At 47.2% G+C, this 19,393-nt stretch overlaps 2 protein-coding genes across 2 annotated transcripts in view; both read left to right on the top strand.

Annotated features, from left to right (window-relative positions):
* The first annotated feature begins 7,923 nt into the window (after window positions 1-7,923).
* On the top strand, window positions 7,924-15,456 carry rbm42 (RNA binding motif protein 42). The gene is made up of 10 exons (XM_084443774.1): window positions 7,924-8,296; window positions 8,437-8,566; window positions 8,883-8,952; window positions 9,474-9,539; window positions 10,167-10,486; window positions 10,933-11,097; window positions 12,578-12,715; window positions 13,420-13,537; window positions 14,521-14,715; window positions 14,897-15,456. Exons 1-10 carry the CDS (start codon window positions 8,241-8,243, stop codon window positions 15,007-15,009), a joined length of 1,371 nt encoding a protein of 456 aa, XP_084299900.1. The 5' UTR covers window positions 7,924-8,240; the 3' UTR covers window positions 15,010-15,456.
* A 1,297-nt stretch (window positions 15,457-16,753) lies between these two features.
* arhgap33 (Rho GTPase activating protein 33) overlaps window positions 16,754-19,393 on the top strand; it is a gene marked incomplete at its 3' end in the record, with an annotated part of 42,137 nt that continues 39,497 nt past the window's right edge. The window contains exon 1 of the mRNA XM_084444664.1: window positions 16,754-16,794. Within this exon, the coding sequence (XP_084300790.1) occupies window positions 16,789-16,794 (6 nt within the window). The 5' untranslated portion in view covers window positions 16,754-16,788. The remainder of the gene's footprint in view (window positions 16,795-19,393) is intronic.

Consider the following 19,393-nt stretch of genomic DNA (forward strand, 5'->3'; position numbering starts at 1 on the left):
ACTGACTATGCACCACTGTACACTCGAACCAACACCTGACAACACTTGAGCAATTGAACACCTCTATACAATAGACAACTGACTCTGTACTACTGTATACATGTGCATTACATGCCTCTCTTCTTTATAAAGATGGTCACAACCACAACATGTCCTGAGAGCACATGCAAAATAGCAACTTATGGCTAGTTTTAATGTGCATGTCTGTATGTTTAATAAAGCATTTAGGAAAAGTTTAAATCAAGACTTGCGTATTACCTATTCTGTTGAGTACTATGTTTGTTAATATGTTGTTCATTCATGATATTATTACAATTGACCTTTCAAGTCTGCCTACACTTAGGTTACTTAGCTAAGAACCATTTTAATTACAATTTACTTCTAAGGGCAAATACTTTACTTTCATATCTTCATATCAATATAATATCAAGATCCTATGTCCAAATAACCCACTGTGTCATGGGTCTACTTATTCACCACCTAAAGGGAAGGGCAAAACAGCAAGTCATAACCTTTATCCAGAAACAAAAGTTGAACCCATTGCAGCAAAATAGCTAACATTACAGGAATCATCAAAGCGTGACCTGGCCTGGTTTCGACAATATAGCAGGGGAGGTTCTCGCCTGCTATATAGCAAGTAGCAGGCATTTCGGACACGATTATGACATCATAATGGGGGAAGCAATGGAATTTAGAATTTGGAGTTGGAATTTGGAATGGGGTTCAATTATGACCCCCAAGAACTTGTTCTTGTTTGTGAATTTGAAAGGAAACATTCAGATTAATTTGGGCATTGCGCATGTGGAGAGCTTTGGAGAAAGACACAGTTATTGCAGTTCAGTTATTATAGTGAAATTATGTTCAGCAAGTTGCTACCCAAGTTTGGGTGCAACACAGTGCACCCGTTGGTGTGGACGGCCGGCGCGGTGTTAACGGCAGCTGGGGGCGTCTACATTTACCAGCGTTTCTGGGGATCCTCACCCTCATCTGAGGAAGGTGAGAAACAAACTAGCCTTCATATGCTAATGTGTTTTGTCACAAAACCAAATAACTACGTAGCTCATATGGCTATTAAAAATAATGCAGAACCCTAGAAGTAGAAATCTAGAAGAGGCCTTTAGAATATGTTTGCTCTAAATTTGTATTAATTCATTCAGTAGACGTTGGTGGACCGCTCTTGGTTTATTGTTGTGGTCAGAGACCTATCAATTTACTTTGACTGTTGCCATGGTAGCTAGTTTCCAAACATGATTGCTGACACTGTCAGCAAATAGAAATGCTTCTACCATCCTGACATAAAACTCAACCTTTCAGAGGGTATGTGGGTGGCATGGCTTCATGTGGCTGATCTACTCGTAGGGCGAGTTCAGCCCAGACAAAACGGAGAAAAACGTTTATTGAAACAGAAATGATGGTGCATTACAAAATTATGCTGATTGGGTAACACAGAGAAAATATTTCTTTCAACCTGGAAAATGTTTTTTTTTAATAATGCTCATGAAAACCAATAAGAGGAGGAGCTTATATATTTGGGTTGTGGTCAAGGCCTTTAGCCAACTACTAAAAGGGTAAAGGCTAGTTCACATAAAGGCAAAGGCCGTTTAGGGTTAAGGTTACTGTAGGGTTAAAGTTAGGGTTAAGGTTAGGGGTGGTGGATTAGGTTTAGGGTTCGACCAGTCTCTGCGTTTATGGGAACTAGCCACTACCCCAACCGAAAGGTCAAAACCCGTGATGGATGTTATCAGCCAATGAAAAAACAGCTTGACACTGAAACAGAAAAACAGAAAATCTGAACAGATAGGCTGCATTCCAAATCTGAACAGATAGGCTGCATTCCAAATCTGAACAGATAGGCTGCATTCCAAATTGCTTCTTCCACATTTTACTACCAGTACGTACTACAGCTGCCCATAGAATGTACGCACTTTGCACACAGTATGCAACCAATTGGGACTACTTTGTCATAACATTGTGCCATCAAATGATCACATCCGTCGCTGTCCATGATGCGACATTCGTCCACAGCTGGGATTCATAAAAACACCTCTGGCGCGACTCGCACATGTCACATAGTTTCCGCTGAATACAGGATTGTGGGTGAAAAAATAGCCAAAAAGGTGTACTGGCTTGCATACTGCAAAATACAACCGAATGTACAGTAGGACATCCTGATAGTTTTTCCATACTGCATGTTGGGACATACTACATACATTTCTGGCATACTATATAGCATGGAAGTACATGATTTGGAAAGCAGCCATAGATTTTCATGTGAACTCCAACTGCAGTAGTTGATTGGTTTCTGGTTGGTTGAGTAACCAGCTAATTGTCTGTTCTCAAGACCTGAATCATCAGTCTCCAGATGATCTCCCCATCGCTCCTGACGCCCCAAAAGCTGAACCATCCCAAGTAAAGTTTCACTTCTCATTGTTTCCCACAAGTCATTCATTAAACAAATGTAGACCTTATAAAGGCATCATCTGGACAGGCTCTGTACTGTGTCTTTTGGCAGGATGTTGGCGGGGAGACTGGCCAGCGCCTGCTTCTACCGTGGAAGTACAGCCCAATGCGCTGTGGCCCGGTCACCATCTACAGAGTGAGAGCCCAGTCACCTCAGTGACAAGACCCATCAGCATAATGGGTACATTTATCAATGAACTGAAAACTCTCTAAAGCTCTTCTGAGGGTTTTTGTTTTGCTGTCTTTTTTTTAAGGAGGTCAATCAGGAGAGCGGCCGGCACCTTGCTAACAACACCTGCTGTGGTCCGGTTGTCCCATTCCAGGTCAATGTTACATCCTCTATTATATGTCAAGCATTAGCTCAAAGCTCTTTGATTGACATGAAATGGGGAAAAAAAAGTTTTTTGAAAATACTTCAAAGTGTTCCTATTGCTGCGTAGCTGCTTTTGCAAATAGTAGTTTGAGAGAAACAGTAGTCTAAGGTGTGGGGATGTATGTGCTGGTTATGTGCAGGCCCCTCCAGAGTCAAGGCTGGGAACCAGACAGTCATACTGTAACCGGTCTGAGTTCTCCTTCTGGACTGATTCTGAGGTCAGTGTGATATTCTGTTATGTCATTCCTACATAATAATAATAATATTATATTATATTATATAAAAGTATTATTATTATTATTGTTGTTATTATTATTGTTGTTATTTTATTTTGAATCTCAAAGTGCTGAAATTATCTGTGCCCCATCACTATCCAGAATATTAGAAATCCTTCCATTAAAAAAAAAGGAGAGGTAAAAGAAAAAACTTGAGGATTTACAGTAGAACCCCCCCCCCCCCCAACACACACACACACACACACACAAAGTGCAGAATTATGACTATCAGACCCTGATGTGATAGTCTGACTTGACTGTGCTTATGTTTTGGTTGTGTAGCAAATCTCAGTCACAACTCAATACGTGTGGCTGACCAGTGGACGTATGACCCAACTGTGGCGGAGCGATCTAGAGACTAGAGTCAGCCTGCAGGTAACGTGTTGGTTTGTTATTGACTTAATAGTGTGTTCCAGTAACAAATACTACATTTATTATCCTTTGCTAAAGAGTGTTTGTCTGACCTGAACCTAAAAATATTAACTTTATGGTTACCTCTCTTGATACTGAAGGGTGCACCGATCCTTCACTCCGCCACAAACCATGTCATGGGAGTTAAAGTACGTATCTTCATTTATTTTTTAATATATATAACATTTTTAACAAACGTAAGAGATGAAAATACCTATCATCCTTGTTTGGTCTGCTTATATTTCTTTAGCTAGTGGGAGGCGCTCTAGAGGAGTATATCTCCTACAGCTACAAGCAGAACACCTGCCTCACCCTGTTTGATGGCTTTGACGTGAGTGGTCGTTAAACCTTCAGCACTAACCAGATGTTGTTTGTTGACTCACCCCTACATGAATCAGTTAGTGATCGGGTGCTTTTGCGTATTAAAACAGCAGCGGGACGTGACGGTGGAGTTCTCCGGGTTCTACGTGGATCCTAGCGGCGGGGTCCATCCCTCCCACTGGACGGCTGCTCGGACGTTCCACGGATATTCCCAGCATCCCCACGGCCGCCAACATGCCGACGGTCCCGGCTGCGCCCATAGCCCCGGGAACACTGACGGGGAGTCACGGGAGACTCCGTACCCTGAGAAGGAGAAGAAGAAGAAGAGGAAGAGGAGGAGGCAGAAGAAGAAGAAGAAGAAGGAGGAGGAGGAGGACAGGGATGTGTCCTGCCTCATGTTAGTCCTGTTAGACTGGCACTCTGACACTTAATTATGTGGTTTGATATAAAGGTTTTCTTCTAAGGAGCCACTGAGCCAAATCCAGCCATAGCCAGGACAGTGCTGACTTGTTTGCTCTGCTGTTCCTAGGCTGTATCTGCAGAGAAAAGGGTTAATCCAGGGCTTGAGTGCCAAAATGGCCGCCCTTCGCAAGGCATTTGACGTGAGTTCAAATCATGTACAAACGTGCCTCTTCTTATGTATTCTGTCCATGTGCATGAGTCTAGATGTCCAATTTGAGCTCACATTGTTTTTCCACAGTCCCTCCTGACCCAGGAAACCACAAAAAACTACCTGACAGTGGCATCGAAGATGATCCTGTGTGGGCTGGTCACCCTCAACCAGGCGGTTAGTAGACCTAACCAGGCGTCTCAGGCTGAGAGCCACAGGGAATGTGTATCCATGGCCATTCACAAATCACCTCAATGATTATCTCGGTCTCTCTGATTGGTCAGGATGCCAGGTTCATTGGTGCTGCATTCGACCGCCTGGTGAGCTACATTGAAGCCCCAGGTCACAAGGCTGGTATAGAGAGGGAGTTGGCCTCTGTCCAAGTAAGCTACTGTCTATATGCGACCTTCTGCTGTGATATTGTCTGGTATTCCACTAAGCAGCATATTTCTGCGTTGTTTTGTCGTTGGTTATTTAGGTGTACCACGCCAACTTCCTGGACATTGTGTACGAGTACATCCTCCTGGGAAAGATGAGGAACGGTGTCCCCCCACTGGCGAAGAGAGTAAGCTGTAGTTAGTGTGTTGAGGGAAGCCATTTCAAACTTCATTAAGGAAATCTCACTCTGACCTAGTTAATGTGCTCTTTCCCCTAAAAGAAGGAGCGAGAATTCCTTGATCATCTCTTCCAGGTCCTGGACCACATTTTTATACCCCCTACTGGATGGCAGCCGCGGGCTAAAAGGTTCCTGGAGGTCCTCCAGGTACACACTTTGATTTTCTTTGTCAAGCTTGTTTTTGTTTACATCACGCTCTGGATCTTTGTATGGGGTACTAGTAACATGTGTCAATGTGTCTCCCTGCTCTCAGGTCCAGCTGATAAAACTTCTGGAGAGCATGGTGGAGATGGATGAGTCCATATTCAGCCAGCCAGATGAGCTGTCAGCTGTCCTCTTTGGCCGGCTGGAGGAAATTGTTCAGTACCTCTTGGAGGATCTCGAGGGCTGATAAAACATTTTATTCATATTTTCATAACTAAGTATTTGATAGTTATTTTATATTAGTAATTTGCAAAGTAATTATTATCAACTCATTTGTATAAGGTCAGTTAATATATTTGATAATACCATGTTCATGAGTTGTAGACCTTTTTTGGACATTATTCTGAAGTGCAACTATTCCTAATTTACACTAGTTTACAGTGCCCATGCAGCCGTTGTGGTAGTTCTCTTCCATCCATCCATCCATCCATCCATCCATCCATCTGTGTTAGTCCACTAGTGTTATGTTGAGATATAGATTATGACATCATCATCATTGTCCTTCTAACCCTTCTTTTAGCACTTAGTTGGGTGTATATATAAGAATACAATAAGATCATACCTTTGTTCTGATGTTTACGTTTGTTCAATTTATGGACATTCAATTTTGTTTGAAAATGTCCCCCCCTCTGGGTTTTTTACAAATCGCACCCTGGCAACTTGTATCCAATTCCTGTTTTGATTTGTGATCATTGACTCACACGAACAGACTAATTCCGATTCCGATTTCAGAACGATTAAACTGTAACATAGGCTATTTGCGGGACATCGACGTATTCGTTGGTGTATTCGTAAAAACATTTACACACCCCAATATATATTCACAAACAACAACTTCTGCGTAATGATTGTTGACATAAACCCATTCTTACGTCTCGTCATATTCAAGTCTCGTCATAATATGGGAGCTATAACGTGCGGGAATGGATGAAGGACTTAAAACAAATTGATAATAAGGACTGTATATTGGAACATTTTGACAGAATTAGATTATTGAATACAGAATATTATTTAAAAAAGAAAAGGGCAGGAGTTCTGGAGAACCTATACCCACACCCTAGCGGCATATCTCAATAAAGGCTTTTTAACTTTTGGCAGTTGCTTTATTTTGAACGAGAGAATATTATTATAATATTAACGCCAAATCCAGGATACTCGTGAAGGCGCCTGCGTTGTTATGAACGGAACGCTGCTAGGCTGCTAGAATCGGCTGCTAGAATAAGACAGCTAATTTATGTCAACAAAGCCTTTATTGAGATATGCCGCTATAGCGTGGGTGGGCTCCCCAGCTCAGTCTTGTTGTTCCGATCATGGTTTAATTTGCAATAGCTCTTTCATCACACCTGTCTGAAAGTGCCAATCGAGTGATTTACAGTGATTTTAGAAAGTTGGTGGTTTTGTCAAAAGAGCCTTGCAATTTTTTTTTTATAAAAACTAAATAAAAACAGATTGTAATCATAAAAACTGATTCCGATTCTAATTGTTAGCTATAGTGTTGTTATTAAGATATCCATGTTAGCATATAGGAGTACTGTTACTATAGTTACTGTTAGCACTTCAGACTTAGGGGCTGGGCAGCCTCAGCTGGAGACCAGACCTCCACCTCTGACCAGCCCTCTACCTCTGACCAGCCCAACACATCTGACCAGACCTCCCCCTCTGACCAGACCTCCACTCTGACCAACCCTCCACCTCTGACCAGATCTCCACCTCTGACCAGACCTCCCCCTCTGACCAGACCTCCACCTCTGACCTCCACCTCTGACCTCCACCTCTGACCAGACCTCCACCTCTCGCTGATTTGCTCCTCTGCTACAAGAGCCAGCCAGACCTTCCGTTCGTCGTCAGATCGTAGCCAAATGTTAACAGTACACTTCCCACTCCTTGCCATTATGCCTCAGAACCTGCGTGGTATTCTATGGGTTCACCACTAGATGGCGCACTAACACTGATAAATGTAGCCTATCTCTTCTCCTTCATCAAATGTCATGTGTTATGTCATGTCATTTAAATTCACAGCTATTTCAGTGGCATGACTAACTTCCGTCCTACCAGTCCTGAACAGAAACAAGCCAGCCACGCACATACGCCAGGCTGGACCTGGCCTGGTTTAAATTAACGTTGGAGATTTATTGAACGAGAAATTGCAGTAGCTGCATACAGTATAAGCTACTATTTACTGTTGATGCACTGTGGGCTCAATTGTGGTGACGATTGACCCAAAAACGTGGGAGGAGATAGGTGTAATAGGTTTCATAGTTTTTGAGAAAAACTGCGATGGAATTCATAATCCTACCAGCTAGAAGCATGGACGTTTCTGCTCACTTGGTGGTGGTTCTTGCATATCAGACAGTTCTTGCAGCCAACAATAAAATAATTCATAGGTGATTCATGTAGCTGACATTGTGCTACTGATAGACTGTCTGGTGTGTCCAATTCCTGCTCTAGTTCAAACACAAGCATTATTTTAGTATTCATATGTGCGTACATAGCATTTCATCACAATACCGGTACATCAAAAACCGACCCCTGCATGTAGTCCTGATTTTATACACTCCGGTCCAGTAGGTGGCGGTATGCACCTGCACACGCTGGTCTGTGGTCCGCCATTAACTGGGAGAAGAAGAAGACGTTAGCAGATGGCAGAGGAAGCTAACACGCTAGCAACAAGCCCTAGCTTGTACCTGTGAACTCATCTATGATATACCACATTCAGATTGAAGACTTTCGGAGCATCACGTTAAATGCAGTCATAGCCTAATGTTATAGTATTGCAATTGCTTGTTGATTCAGTATTTAACTATCTGGCTACTTTCCTGGTCCGCTAGCTTGCTAACGTTACAGACGTTGGTGCTAGCTAGCTAGCCCTGTCTCCCAGCTACAACCAGCATAGTTCCGTCTAGCTAGCGGTCTAGCTAGCTAACCTTAGCCCGAAATCCCAGTCGCTTGACCCCACACTGTGTTTGCAGGATGGCGTTGAAATCGGGAGAGGAGCGGTTGAAAGAGATGGAAGCCGAAATGGCGCTGTAAGTAGCTACATTGTCTAAAGCCCATTGAGTTTGGCCTGGGGATAGTGGTTGTAACATTATTGATGCTCTGTTTGTGGTGCTACTTGGCAGCCAACTGGCTAAATAGCTTGCAAGTCATGACTATCCCCATCATGCAGGTTTGAGCAGGAGGTCCTGGGTGGTCCTGTGGCCGGGTCCGGGGGGGGTCCAGCCATGATGGAGGCGGTTCCCGTGGCCCTAGCGGTTCCAATAGTCCGAGCTATCATCGGAACCAACACCTACAGACAAGTACTGTCATCTAATAAAACATGTGCAGACAAGTGGCTATTGCTTGAGGTGCCTTGGAACCACACTATATGCCAAAACGCACAATATACTGGCCCAAAAGAAATAGTTCATTTGGATACCCTTTTGTTCTGATGGTAGATGTAAGTTGGGCTTGGTGAGCACGAAATGTGACTCTGCTGAATATCTTTTTCGCGCGCTTGAGTAGGCTGGGCTTTAGCTCCAGACTGATTTGACGTATTAGCGTTACATGTTCTACATGTCGTCATACTAGTCCCATGTGTGTGAGTCCCTTTCCTCTCCTCCTCGTCTCCCTCAGGTACAGCAGACTCTGGATGCCAGGGCTGCCACCTTCGTAGGTCCCCCTCCGCCTGCCTTCGTAGGCCCAGGTAACGCTGCTAGCACCTCTCCACGGGGCGGCTGGGGCTCAGGAGGTAGAGCGCGTCGTCCAGCGATCGTAGGGTCAGCGGTGCGAATCCCGCCTCCTCCTGTCCACATGTCGAAGATTCCTTGGGCAAGACTCTGAACCCCAAATTGCTCCCAATGAGCAGGCCAGCTGCCGCCATTGGTGTGTGAATTGAGAGGCCATTGTAAAGCGCTCTGGATAAAAGTGCTATATGAGTGCAGTCCATTTACCATATACTTCTACTCCTGGCACATTGCTTCACAGGTGTACCTTATTCATGTACTCACAGCGATAATGACTAACCATACCGTCTCTTTAGTATTTCTTATTCTTACGCTCAAGGCACACTGAGTGTCGGAGTGGTATAGTTGGTGAGAAGCTCAGGTCTGGAATGTGAAGTCTCTTAACTAGGTACTTATCAAGTTAGCTAGATCTTTTAGGATCTGGATAAATGTAGATCATAAGTGTGTGTGTGTGTTTATTTGTTTGTTTGTTTGTCTCCAGTGCCCCCAGTCCGACCTCCACCCATGATGAGACCAGCATTTGTACCTCACATCCTGCAGAGACCAGGTCAGTGCTCCTCCCATCATCTATGCTTGTTTTTACGTTCTGTCACACTCACCCCCATTTTTGCCCACACACTCACACTCTCCCTAATCTCTCACCGTGGTCTGCTTTACACTGTGTGGACAACAGGTTTCGCTGAGAAGACTTGCCAACAAGCATTGTTTTTCTGTTGTAAAGAAAGAATCCATCATGTACTGTTTTGCCAAAACCTGGTTTCCATGCTGGCTTTCGAGTTGGCAGTAGATACTTAGTTGCCTCCCAGTATCTCCCTGTGTAAAGAAACAGCTGCCCCACCAAATTCTCTGCCTCCATTGAATCCTACTGTAAAGGCTGCATGTGTGAACTAAGCACAGCATCCACAGTGATATTTTTTTTAGTTTAATGTACTGAAAGAAATGTACTGTATATACGTAGATGCAATATGCAATGTATCTTCCACAAACTACACCTGTGGAAAATACAGGGACAAAGTAGAGGCCCTTATTCACATCCAGTGAAAAGTATTAGCAGTATTATCCTCAAGTATTATCCTCACTTGACTGCATATCTACAGTATATACACTGTACTGTAGTCATCGGATGAGCTACTGTGGAATTATATATTATGTGTCTCTGTATCCATTCCTCCAGTAGGACAGAGGATGCCAGGGATGCGTGGACCCCCCCCTCAGGGCATGATGGCCCCCCCTCTGCCACGGCCCCCTCCGCCTCCACCCATGATGATGGCGCCCCCGATGCAAGGCCCCCCTCAACACTCCATGGCCCCCCCCCTGCAAGGACCCCCCCAGCCTCAGCACCAACACCAGCATCAGCCCCAGCATCAGCCCCAACACCAGCATCAGCCCCAACACCAGCATCAGCCCCAACATCAGCCTCAGCCCCAACATCAGCCTCAGCCCCAGCACCAACACAGCATGGCCCCTATGGGACACATGGGCTCCACACCCTCGGTCAGTGTCTGCCGGGCTAGGGCGTAGGGAAAGCGGGATTCGGGGGGGGGGGTGAGGCTGGGCCTACGCTACTGGGAGGGAACAGGGGCGTGCTGTTAGCCAGCAGAAAGCTTGGAGTATACAGCTAGGCTTCAGGGGTTAGAGTTGTGGGAAGGTGGTACTCTGTGTAGGGTCAGGGGGTTGAAGATGTAGGGCTAGTGGGAGGTAGCAGTGCTTAGGGGTGGAGGTAGTGGAGCAGGTGATGGGAGATTTGATATCTCCTCCAGTGTCCAGCGGAGAGAGAACACATCGGCTGTCTCCGCCATAGCACTCTGCTAAGGGAAATCGAATGCTCGGTAACTTGTTTCTGTGGCGTGCAGAAGCAGGCGCGGTCGACTCAACCATTCGCTTCTCTCCCTCCCATCCCTCTCTCCCTCCGCTCTCCCCGCCCCCTTCTCTTTCCTCAGGCCGGGGGCATGAACCCGATGGCGTCACCCCCCTCCAGCAGGCCAGCGGCGCAGCAGCAGCCCGCCAAGATCACCCCGTCGGTCTTCCAGGCGGCTCCCACCGTCTACACGGCCCCCCCGGCCCCCAAGAGGCCTGACCTCCGTGCCCAGAGACAGGCGCGCATGGTACACAGCCCCCCTCCCTAAGAGTGACACTGACGTGTGACATGGTACAGCCCCCCTCCCTAAGAGTGACACTGACGTGTGACATGGTACAGCCCCCCTCCCTAAGAGTGACACTGACGTGTGACATGGTACAGCCCCCCTCCCTAAGAGTGACACTAACGTGTGACATGGTACAGCCCCCCTCCCTAAGAGTGACACTGACATGTGACATGGTACAGCCCCCCTCCCTAAGAGTGACACTGACGTGTGACATGGTACAGCCCCCCTCCCTAAGAGTGACACTGACGTGTGACATGGTACAGCCCCCCTCCCCAAGAGTGACACTGACGTGTGACATGGTACAGCCCCCCTCCCTAAGAGTGACACTGACATGTGACATGGTACAGCCCCCCTCCCTAAGAGTGACACTGACGTGTGACTAGAGGCGGCACAGCTGACATAAGCAGCACGTTTCTGACAAACTTGGATAAATACAGAATGGAGGATTCACGTGCCGTTGACTTTGTTTCGTGAAAGTCTAGCGTGGAAGCAAGGCAGGGCTTCCCCTCCAAGTTACTCTATAATTCCGCCTCGTCGTAATCCGTGCTCCATTCACACTAGCGTTTTCAGCACCGTTTCAAAAATAATCTGTCCTTACTAACACTCCTGAAAATGCATATTTTGTGACAATTCACGTACACTGGTCACGCACGTGTCGGCGTAAACGGGAAGCAGACTACTGAATTGTCCTTAACAATATATATATTTTTAAAATTATGTATATATAACCACTGTTGTCCATCAGTGTGTAGTCAATGTATTTAGTACACAAACAGTTAACAGGTCTCGTTCTTTACTACGAGTCCTGCTTCCCTAACCCAACTTGGTTTTGACCTCTCTTGAGAAAGTGTGAGAGGCTGTGGCTGCAGAAAATAGCCGACTACGGAGGAAGTCAATGGTGAAAAATAAGACCAGAGATGTCTTTGCTTGGACCGAGGTGGAACTGTCATTTCCGTATTAAAAGGTCTTGTTTGATACTCAACCTAAGGTCTTTCCCACATGCACACTCTCGCTCAAACGGATCTTTTTTCCACCGCTCAATTTGGAGGTGGCAAACGTGCGTGTCGTCCACACGACACGGCCATTCGACAACAACATCCATCCTAGTCACACAAAGCTTGTACATTCAAATAATCTTTCTCCTTTCTGTTGATGTAGTCTGTGGATCTAGCTGGGGGTTGTGGGAAAGGAAAAGGGTGACACAAACGTGGGCGCCTGCGTCATCGGTTTCACAAGTCCCCGGTTCCGCCCATTTACACTGCAACCCCACATTTCAAATCCCAAAACACCCCCAGCAGTGAAACACTCCAGTTTGTTTCTTATCGATCGCTGTTTATATTGATCATGTTTATATTGATCATGTTTATATTGATCATGTTTATATTGATCATGTTTATATTGATCATGTTTATATTGATCATGTTTATATTGACTCCCCCAGGAGGAGCTGGCTGCGAAGGTGGCAGAGCAGCAGGCAGCAGTGATCGCCGCTGGACTGCTGGAGGCCAAGAAGGACGCGGTCTCGGACGACAACGTCATCGGACCCAGCATGCCTGAGCCCGAGCCCGTACACACTGAGGTAGGCTGCGCTCTCCACTGCTGCTCACGCATATAATACACCCCTACACCTCACCTACTACGCACCTGACGGGGAGATCTGAGGGAATTGGGCACGTTTGAGTGATGTCATAATAGCTCTGTTTGAGTGATGTAATAATAGCTCTGTTTGAGTGATGTAATAAAAGCTCTGTTTGAGTGATGTAATAATAGCTCTGTTTGAGTGATGTAATAATAGCTCTGTTTGTGGTCGCTGGATGGAAGAGTTTCCGTCAGGGTTTACAATTGCTGAAGTCTCAGTTTGCTGGACAAATGAAGAATGTACGGATATATAACGTGATATTATCGGGCTCACACATTGCATGCTTGAAATATTATGTCTATAAAACATCAAATGACATCATGCACCAGAAATATTTTATTTAAAACTGCTTTCAATAAGTGAGGAAGAATTGTATGTTGTAAAATAAAATGAACCTGTTCCAAAATTGGAATCAATTCATATGAGGAATTGATTCCAATTCCAAGTGATTCCATACATTATCATTTCATTATAATGATAATGTATAATACATTACACTCAGGATATAAAAGAAAGACAAATGGCTCTCAGTTTTCATTTGAAGGCTGCTTAAAAAAAGGCCATCATATCATAGGCAAGTTTGGTATTTCTTGTTGCAGCACAATATGACTAAACGTCTCTGACTGAATGTGTTTGTTGTACAGCCAGCAGACGGCAGCGTGGAGGACAAGAAGAAGGGCAAGCAGGAGAAAATGAAGAAGTGCATCCGCACTGCCGCAGGCACCAGCTGGGAGGACCAGAGTCTGCTGGAGTGGGACTCGGGTATGGAACAATGAACTGGTGGAGCAGAGGTGGTTTGGAACTGTATTCCCCTGATGGGGGGTACACGTTTACGCCCAAACATTGCCCACAGACTTTTAAAACCCGCAGATTGTGCCATCGTCATCCCTTTACTCTCCTCACCCCTCCCTCTCACTCTCCCTCTCCTCTCCTCACCCCTCCCTCTCCTCCCCCTCCTCTCCTCACCCCTCCCTCTCACTCTCCCCCTCCTCTCCTCACCCCTCCCTCTCCTCCCCCTCCTCTCCTCACCCCTCCCTCTCCTCCCCCTCCTCTCCTCACCCCTCCCTCTCACTCTCCCCCTCCTCTCCTCACCCCTCCCTCTCCTCCCCCTCCTCTCCTCACCCCTCCCTCTCCTCCCCCTCCTCTCCTCACCCCTCCCTCTCACTCTCCCCCTCCCTCTCCTCACCCCTCCCTCTCCTCCCCCTCCTCTCCTCACCTCTCACCCTCCCCCTCCTCTCCTCACCCCTCCCTCTCCTCCCCCTCCTCTCCTCACCCCTCTCACCCTCCCCCTCCTCTCCTCACCCCTCCCTGTCTACCCCTCCTCTCCTCACCCCTCCCCCTCCTCTCCTCACCCCTCCCTCTCCTCCCCCTCCTCTCCCCTCCCTCTCACCCTCCCCCTCCTCTCCTCACCCCTCCCTCTCCTCCCCCTCCTCTCCTCACCCCTCTCACCCTCCCCCTCCTCTCCTCACCCCTCCCTCTCCTCCCCCTCCTCTCCTCACCCCTCCCTCTCCTCCCCATCCTCTCCTCACCTCTCTCCCTCACCCTCCCCCTCCTCTCCTCACCCCTCCCTCTCCTCCCCCTCCTCTCCTCACCCCTCCCTCTCACCCTCCCCCTCCTCTCCTCACCCCTCCCTCTCACCCTCCCCCTCTCCTCACCCCTCCCTGTCTACCCCCCCCCCTCACTCTTCACCTGTTGTGAGACTCAGCCTGTGCTCGCCTCTTGTCTCTCACTCGCCCTCCTTCTAGATGATTTCCGGATCTTTTGTGGTGACCTTGGCAACGAGGTGAATGACGACATCCTGGCGCGTGCGTTCAGCCGCTATCCGTCCTTCCTGAAAGCCAAGGTGGTGCGGGACAAACGCACGGGGAAGACCAAGGGCTACGGCTTCGTCAGCTTCAAGGACCCCAACGACTACGTACGCGCTATGAGGGAAATGAACGGTGAGCCATAGGGGAGGGAGGGAAGGCTGGGTTTGGGCGCGTCCGCTTGTGTGTAGACAATATATTCTTGGGACACGGAAGCGAAAGATCATCCAAATTTCACTTCTATATAGCTTTTAAGCCAGAGACCCTCTCGTTGTCTTCTAGCCAACACACTCATGTCTTTGTTGTGTGCCCACAGGCAAGTATGTGGGCAGCAGGCCGATCAAACTGAGGAAGAGCATGTGGAAAGACAGGAACATGGAGGTGGTGCGCAAGAAACAGAAGGAGAAGAAGAAACTGGGGCTGAGATAGGAAGTGTTTTCTCTGTGCGTGCGTGTGTGTCTGTGCGGGTGTGTGCGCGTTTTCGACTGTGTGTGTGTGTGTGTGTGTGTGTGTGTGTGTGTGTGTGTGTGTGTGTGTGTATGTATGTTTTCGACTGTGTGTGTGAATCACTGAGGGTAGAGCTGCCAGTCCCCCCCAGTTCGGGGACAGCCCACCTCAACTATCAGGTAGAGCTGCCAGTCCCCCACCATGGTGCTAGATAGACCATCCCAGACTGGTGAGCTCTTATTCTCTTGACATGGCTGATCTATTAAGATACGCTGTATTAGTCTTGGGGAACTAGCATTGCATTGAGTTATATAGGATTATACGGTCACACACCCATTTGAACCCTCCCTCTCTACATGGCCCTCAGCACCAGGGCCCTCGGTACCAGGGCGCTCAACAAGTAGGGATGCCTCTAGTTCCACAGTTTGATTCTGGACGTTTCTCCTCAACCCCCCCTCTCCTCACCCCCCCCCCCCCCCCCCCCCCCCCTCAGTCCTCATCCCCCTCTCAGTCCTCATCCCCCTCTCAGTACCACTCAGGTCGTCCTCTGACAGTATGGCTGCCTCACACATCTTTGTTTCTATTAATGAGGTAACTGATATGTGAGCTCATCCAATTATAGGCTATGTGGAATGTTATGTCTCCTGTTGTGTATAATCTGGAAAGTGTCATGTATACAGGCCAACATTTAAGATTTAAAAACTCGATATTTGTACTTTAATTGCTTTGGATGAATATGATGAGGCTGAATGAAAACTCAACTTTTCAATAAAATACATTATTTCTTAGCTGTTCTGTTGTTTTGCCTTCACTTGTCGTGTATATTGCAATCAGTCTCTGTGGTCACACGGGGGCGCTCTAACATCATGGTGTTGAGTTTACCGGTAGTGAGTCACTACATGACTACAGAAAGATTGTCACCCCAAAATCTGTATTCACGCAACCAGTCTTCCCTGCCTACACACTGGTAAAGGGCCAAAAAGACTCAGGGGAATTGGGTTCGCATCCCATTGCCAGCCTTCATAATTCTCCAGTGTAAAAAGTGAGACATCTTGGTAACTAACAATCTTCAAACATAGACGATCAAATAACATCCAGCTTTCAGCTTGTTTGGGATTCGAACACAGACCCCGCGCGAACGTCGACCGCACTGTTTGCTCCAACGAGCCAAGGTTTTGAATCTCCAGCCAGACACTCAAAGGTCCACACTACTTGCGATATGTGCCGCCTTCATGGTACCCCAGACAGCATTTATTGCAGATTTCGTAAGGTAGCCTACCGTAGATAGAAGGCAATTACCCAATGATTTTACAGCATCACACCAAAGATTTTGTCAGTCACTCGCTATCCCCCCGCCCCCTTCTCCCCCCCCCAAGCCCTCGGTCTACCACAGACTCGTCTGATAGTCTGGCAGGCTCGCGCTGTCGGTAGTCTGTCAGATTGTCTGTAACGTTAGTTACGTTAGTAACGTTAGTTACCTGGCGAACGTTACTACAGTAGCTGCGACTGTAGCTAGCTCGCGTTCGCCAACAACAGACCTACAAAGACGTTTGGATATTTTCAAGATGTGAGAAACTGTTAGCTAGCTACAGGACGTCGTCAGGCATCACCGTGCGACCAGGCGGGGTGGCTACTTTATAAATGGCTCGCTAGCCAAATGAATTCATTCATTTAGATGTTTTTTTTGCTAGCGAGTGAGATTGGGATTTAAAGACGGAGTCCTTCCGACACAAAGTCCCCCCTCCGACCCTGGATATCGGAATGGTGGTAAGTCGATATCTTGTCTATTATTCACAATAACTAGTTATTCTATGAGGGACTTGAAGCCATTCGCTTATTGGTGCGACTAGCCGGCTAGTGATGTAGCTTCTAAGGTAATAATAGATTTAATTTAAAGTTTATTCGGGTTTCTTTGCTAGCAGCTAGCTAACGGCCCCCCAGCGAAGATGCTGCAACCGCCGCTGTTGCTATTAGTAACAGGGACCCTGAATGGACAGGGACTTTGTCCCCGCGCTGTAACGTTAGGCTACTGAAGCCCCTGACATGGCTATTGTACTGGTGGAGCTAATTATCTTGCCAGTTACTCTAACGGACTACTGCTTGCTACTGGGTTCTTGTCCTAGTTCTTGTAGCTTATTCTTTCACCAACTTGTCTATTTTAGCCTCAACGTGCCCCTCCCTTGAATCGCGATTATGAATGGCGATGAAACGACCAGACGCTTGATAGTTCGTTTGGGCTTTTAGCAAATATCACGACTCCTAAACATGACTCATAGTGCTAGTGTATACTGTTATTGTGACATTCATTTGCATCGACCAACGGCGTTATTTTGAATGCTGTTTAATTGTCACAACGGGGCGATTTCCCAGTTCACTGGCCATCTTTTGTTTGAAGTCTCTCGTGCTCCAACTCGCGCTGTCCCATAACAAAGGCACGAGCCACTAGCTTAGCACGGGTCAGGACACCATGGTTTTACCATCACGAGCCACTAGCTTAGCACGGGTCAGGACACCATGGTTTTACTATCACGAGATACCAGCCAAGTGCATTTAGAGCTGAAGTGATCCAGCAAACTAGACGGATGCACTAAGCTCATTCTCCTGTCAGTACTTTACCGATTACATGGAGTAGAGCTCCCAGCAGTGTACGTTTTGAACCCTGACCCGAGAGGGAATTCAAGTGCAGTGTCAGGAAAGGTCTCTAGCTTACGTTACACGGAGATGAGAGAAGTAGGCAGCAGCACCTGAAATAGCCTTGGCTACTATTTTGGCAGGTTGACTCCTTACTCACAGGTACATGATGACAACCTTTGAGCTCATGTTTTCCTGGTACTTAAACATTGTTGTGTTCAAACACAGAGACTCCCGTTGGCCAGTACTGGACAAACCAGCTCACCACTGCTCTCCCTGGTCAATACACTCAATCATATCACTTGTCTGCCAACCGCATGCCTGATTATCTCAGACCAGTATACTACCGCCATCCTTTCCTCTCTTGCAGTGTATAACAACCAGGATCATAAGGGAACTGAAACTAGATGGTGGGTATGCAAAGCAAATTGACTTATCTGTAGAGCAACCCGTGGCCATCATGACACCAGCTCACATGAGGGACTGTCTGTCTGTTAGCAGGATTACATCAGACTGAGTCACTGTGACAGCATGGCTGTCAGGCAACAGGCAGACAGGCTAGCTCTAGTCTTGTTGGCCTGATTCCATACTGCCTGTTCAGGCGAACAAACGCAGAGGTCAGTCAGTCTGGCTGACCAGGCTTCCATTGCCCGGACTACACCAGGACAAATTCCTGGTACAAAAATGTAGGCTACTTGGTTAATAAAGGGGATTAAGATATCTGCATGACAATAGTCTAGTTAACTATTTCAAGAGTAGACCAGACCCCCTCTTTAAACTGCTAAGTGTGCGATCTATCTAGCTAAAGTAGCTAGTTATCTGGGAAGATATAGTGGATGCGTGTGTGGAATTCAGGACATATTAAGGCTGTCCGTCGTTGTGATCGTGATCAGTCCATCACAGACCAACCATCACGTACAGCATGTCTCATACACAACCTGCTGAACAGGGAGAGAGACGTACAGCATGTCTCATACACAACCTGCTGAACAGGGAGAGAGACGTACAGCATGTCTCATACACAACCTGCTGAACAGGGAGAGAGACGTACAGCATGTCTCATACACAACCTGCTGAACAGGGAGAGAGACGTACAGCATGTCTCATACACAACCTGCTGAACAGGGAGAGAGACGTACAGCATGTCTCATACACAACCTGCTGAACAGGGAGAGAGACGTACAGCATGTCTCATACATAACCTGCTGAACAGGGAGAGAGACGTACAGCATGTCTCATACACAACCTGCTGAACAGGGAGAGAGACGTACAGCATGTCTCATACACAACCTGCTGAACAGGGAGAGAGACGTACAGCATGTCTCATACACAACCTGCTGAACAGGGAGAGAGACGTACAGCATGTCTCATACACAACCTGCTGAACAGGGAGAGAGACGTACAGCATGTCTCATACACAACCTGCTGAGCAGGGAGAGAGACGTACAGCATGTCTCATACACAACCTGCTGAACAGGGAGAGAGACGTACAGCATGTCTCATACACAACCTGCTGAACAGGGAGAGAGACGTACAGCATGTCTCATACACAACCTGCTGAACAGGGAGAGAGACGTACAGCATGTCTCATACACAACCTGCTGAACAGGGAGAGAGACAAGGAGACATGCGGCTGCTAGTCTGCCCATCCTCAACCTCATGTCTCGTCATCCCAGGCAGCTGATCAGTCCCATCGGAGCGGAGGAGCGGGGCAGGATGTGGAACCTGTTGCAGC

The sequence above is a fragment of the Borostomias antarcticus genome (genome assembly GCF_949987555.1).
Source record: "Borostomias antarcticus genome assembly, chromosome: 10".
NCBI classification, from domain to species: Eukaryota; Metazoa; Chordata; class Actinopteri; order Stomiiformes; family Stomiidae; genus Borostomias; species Borostomias antarcticus.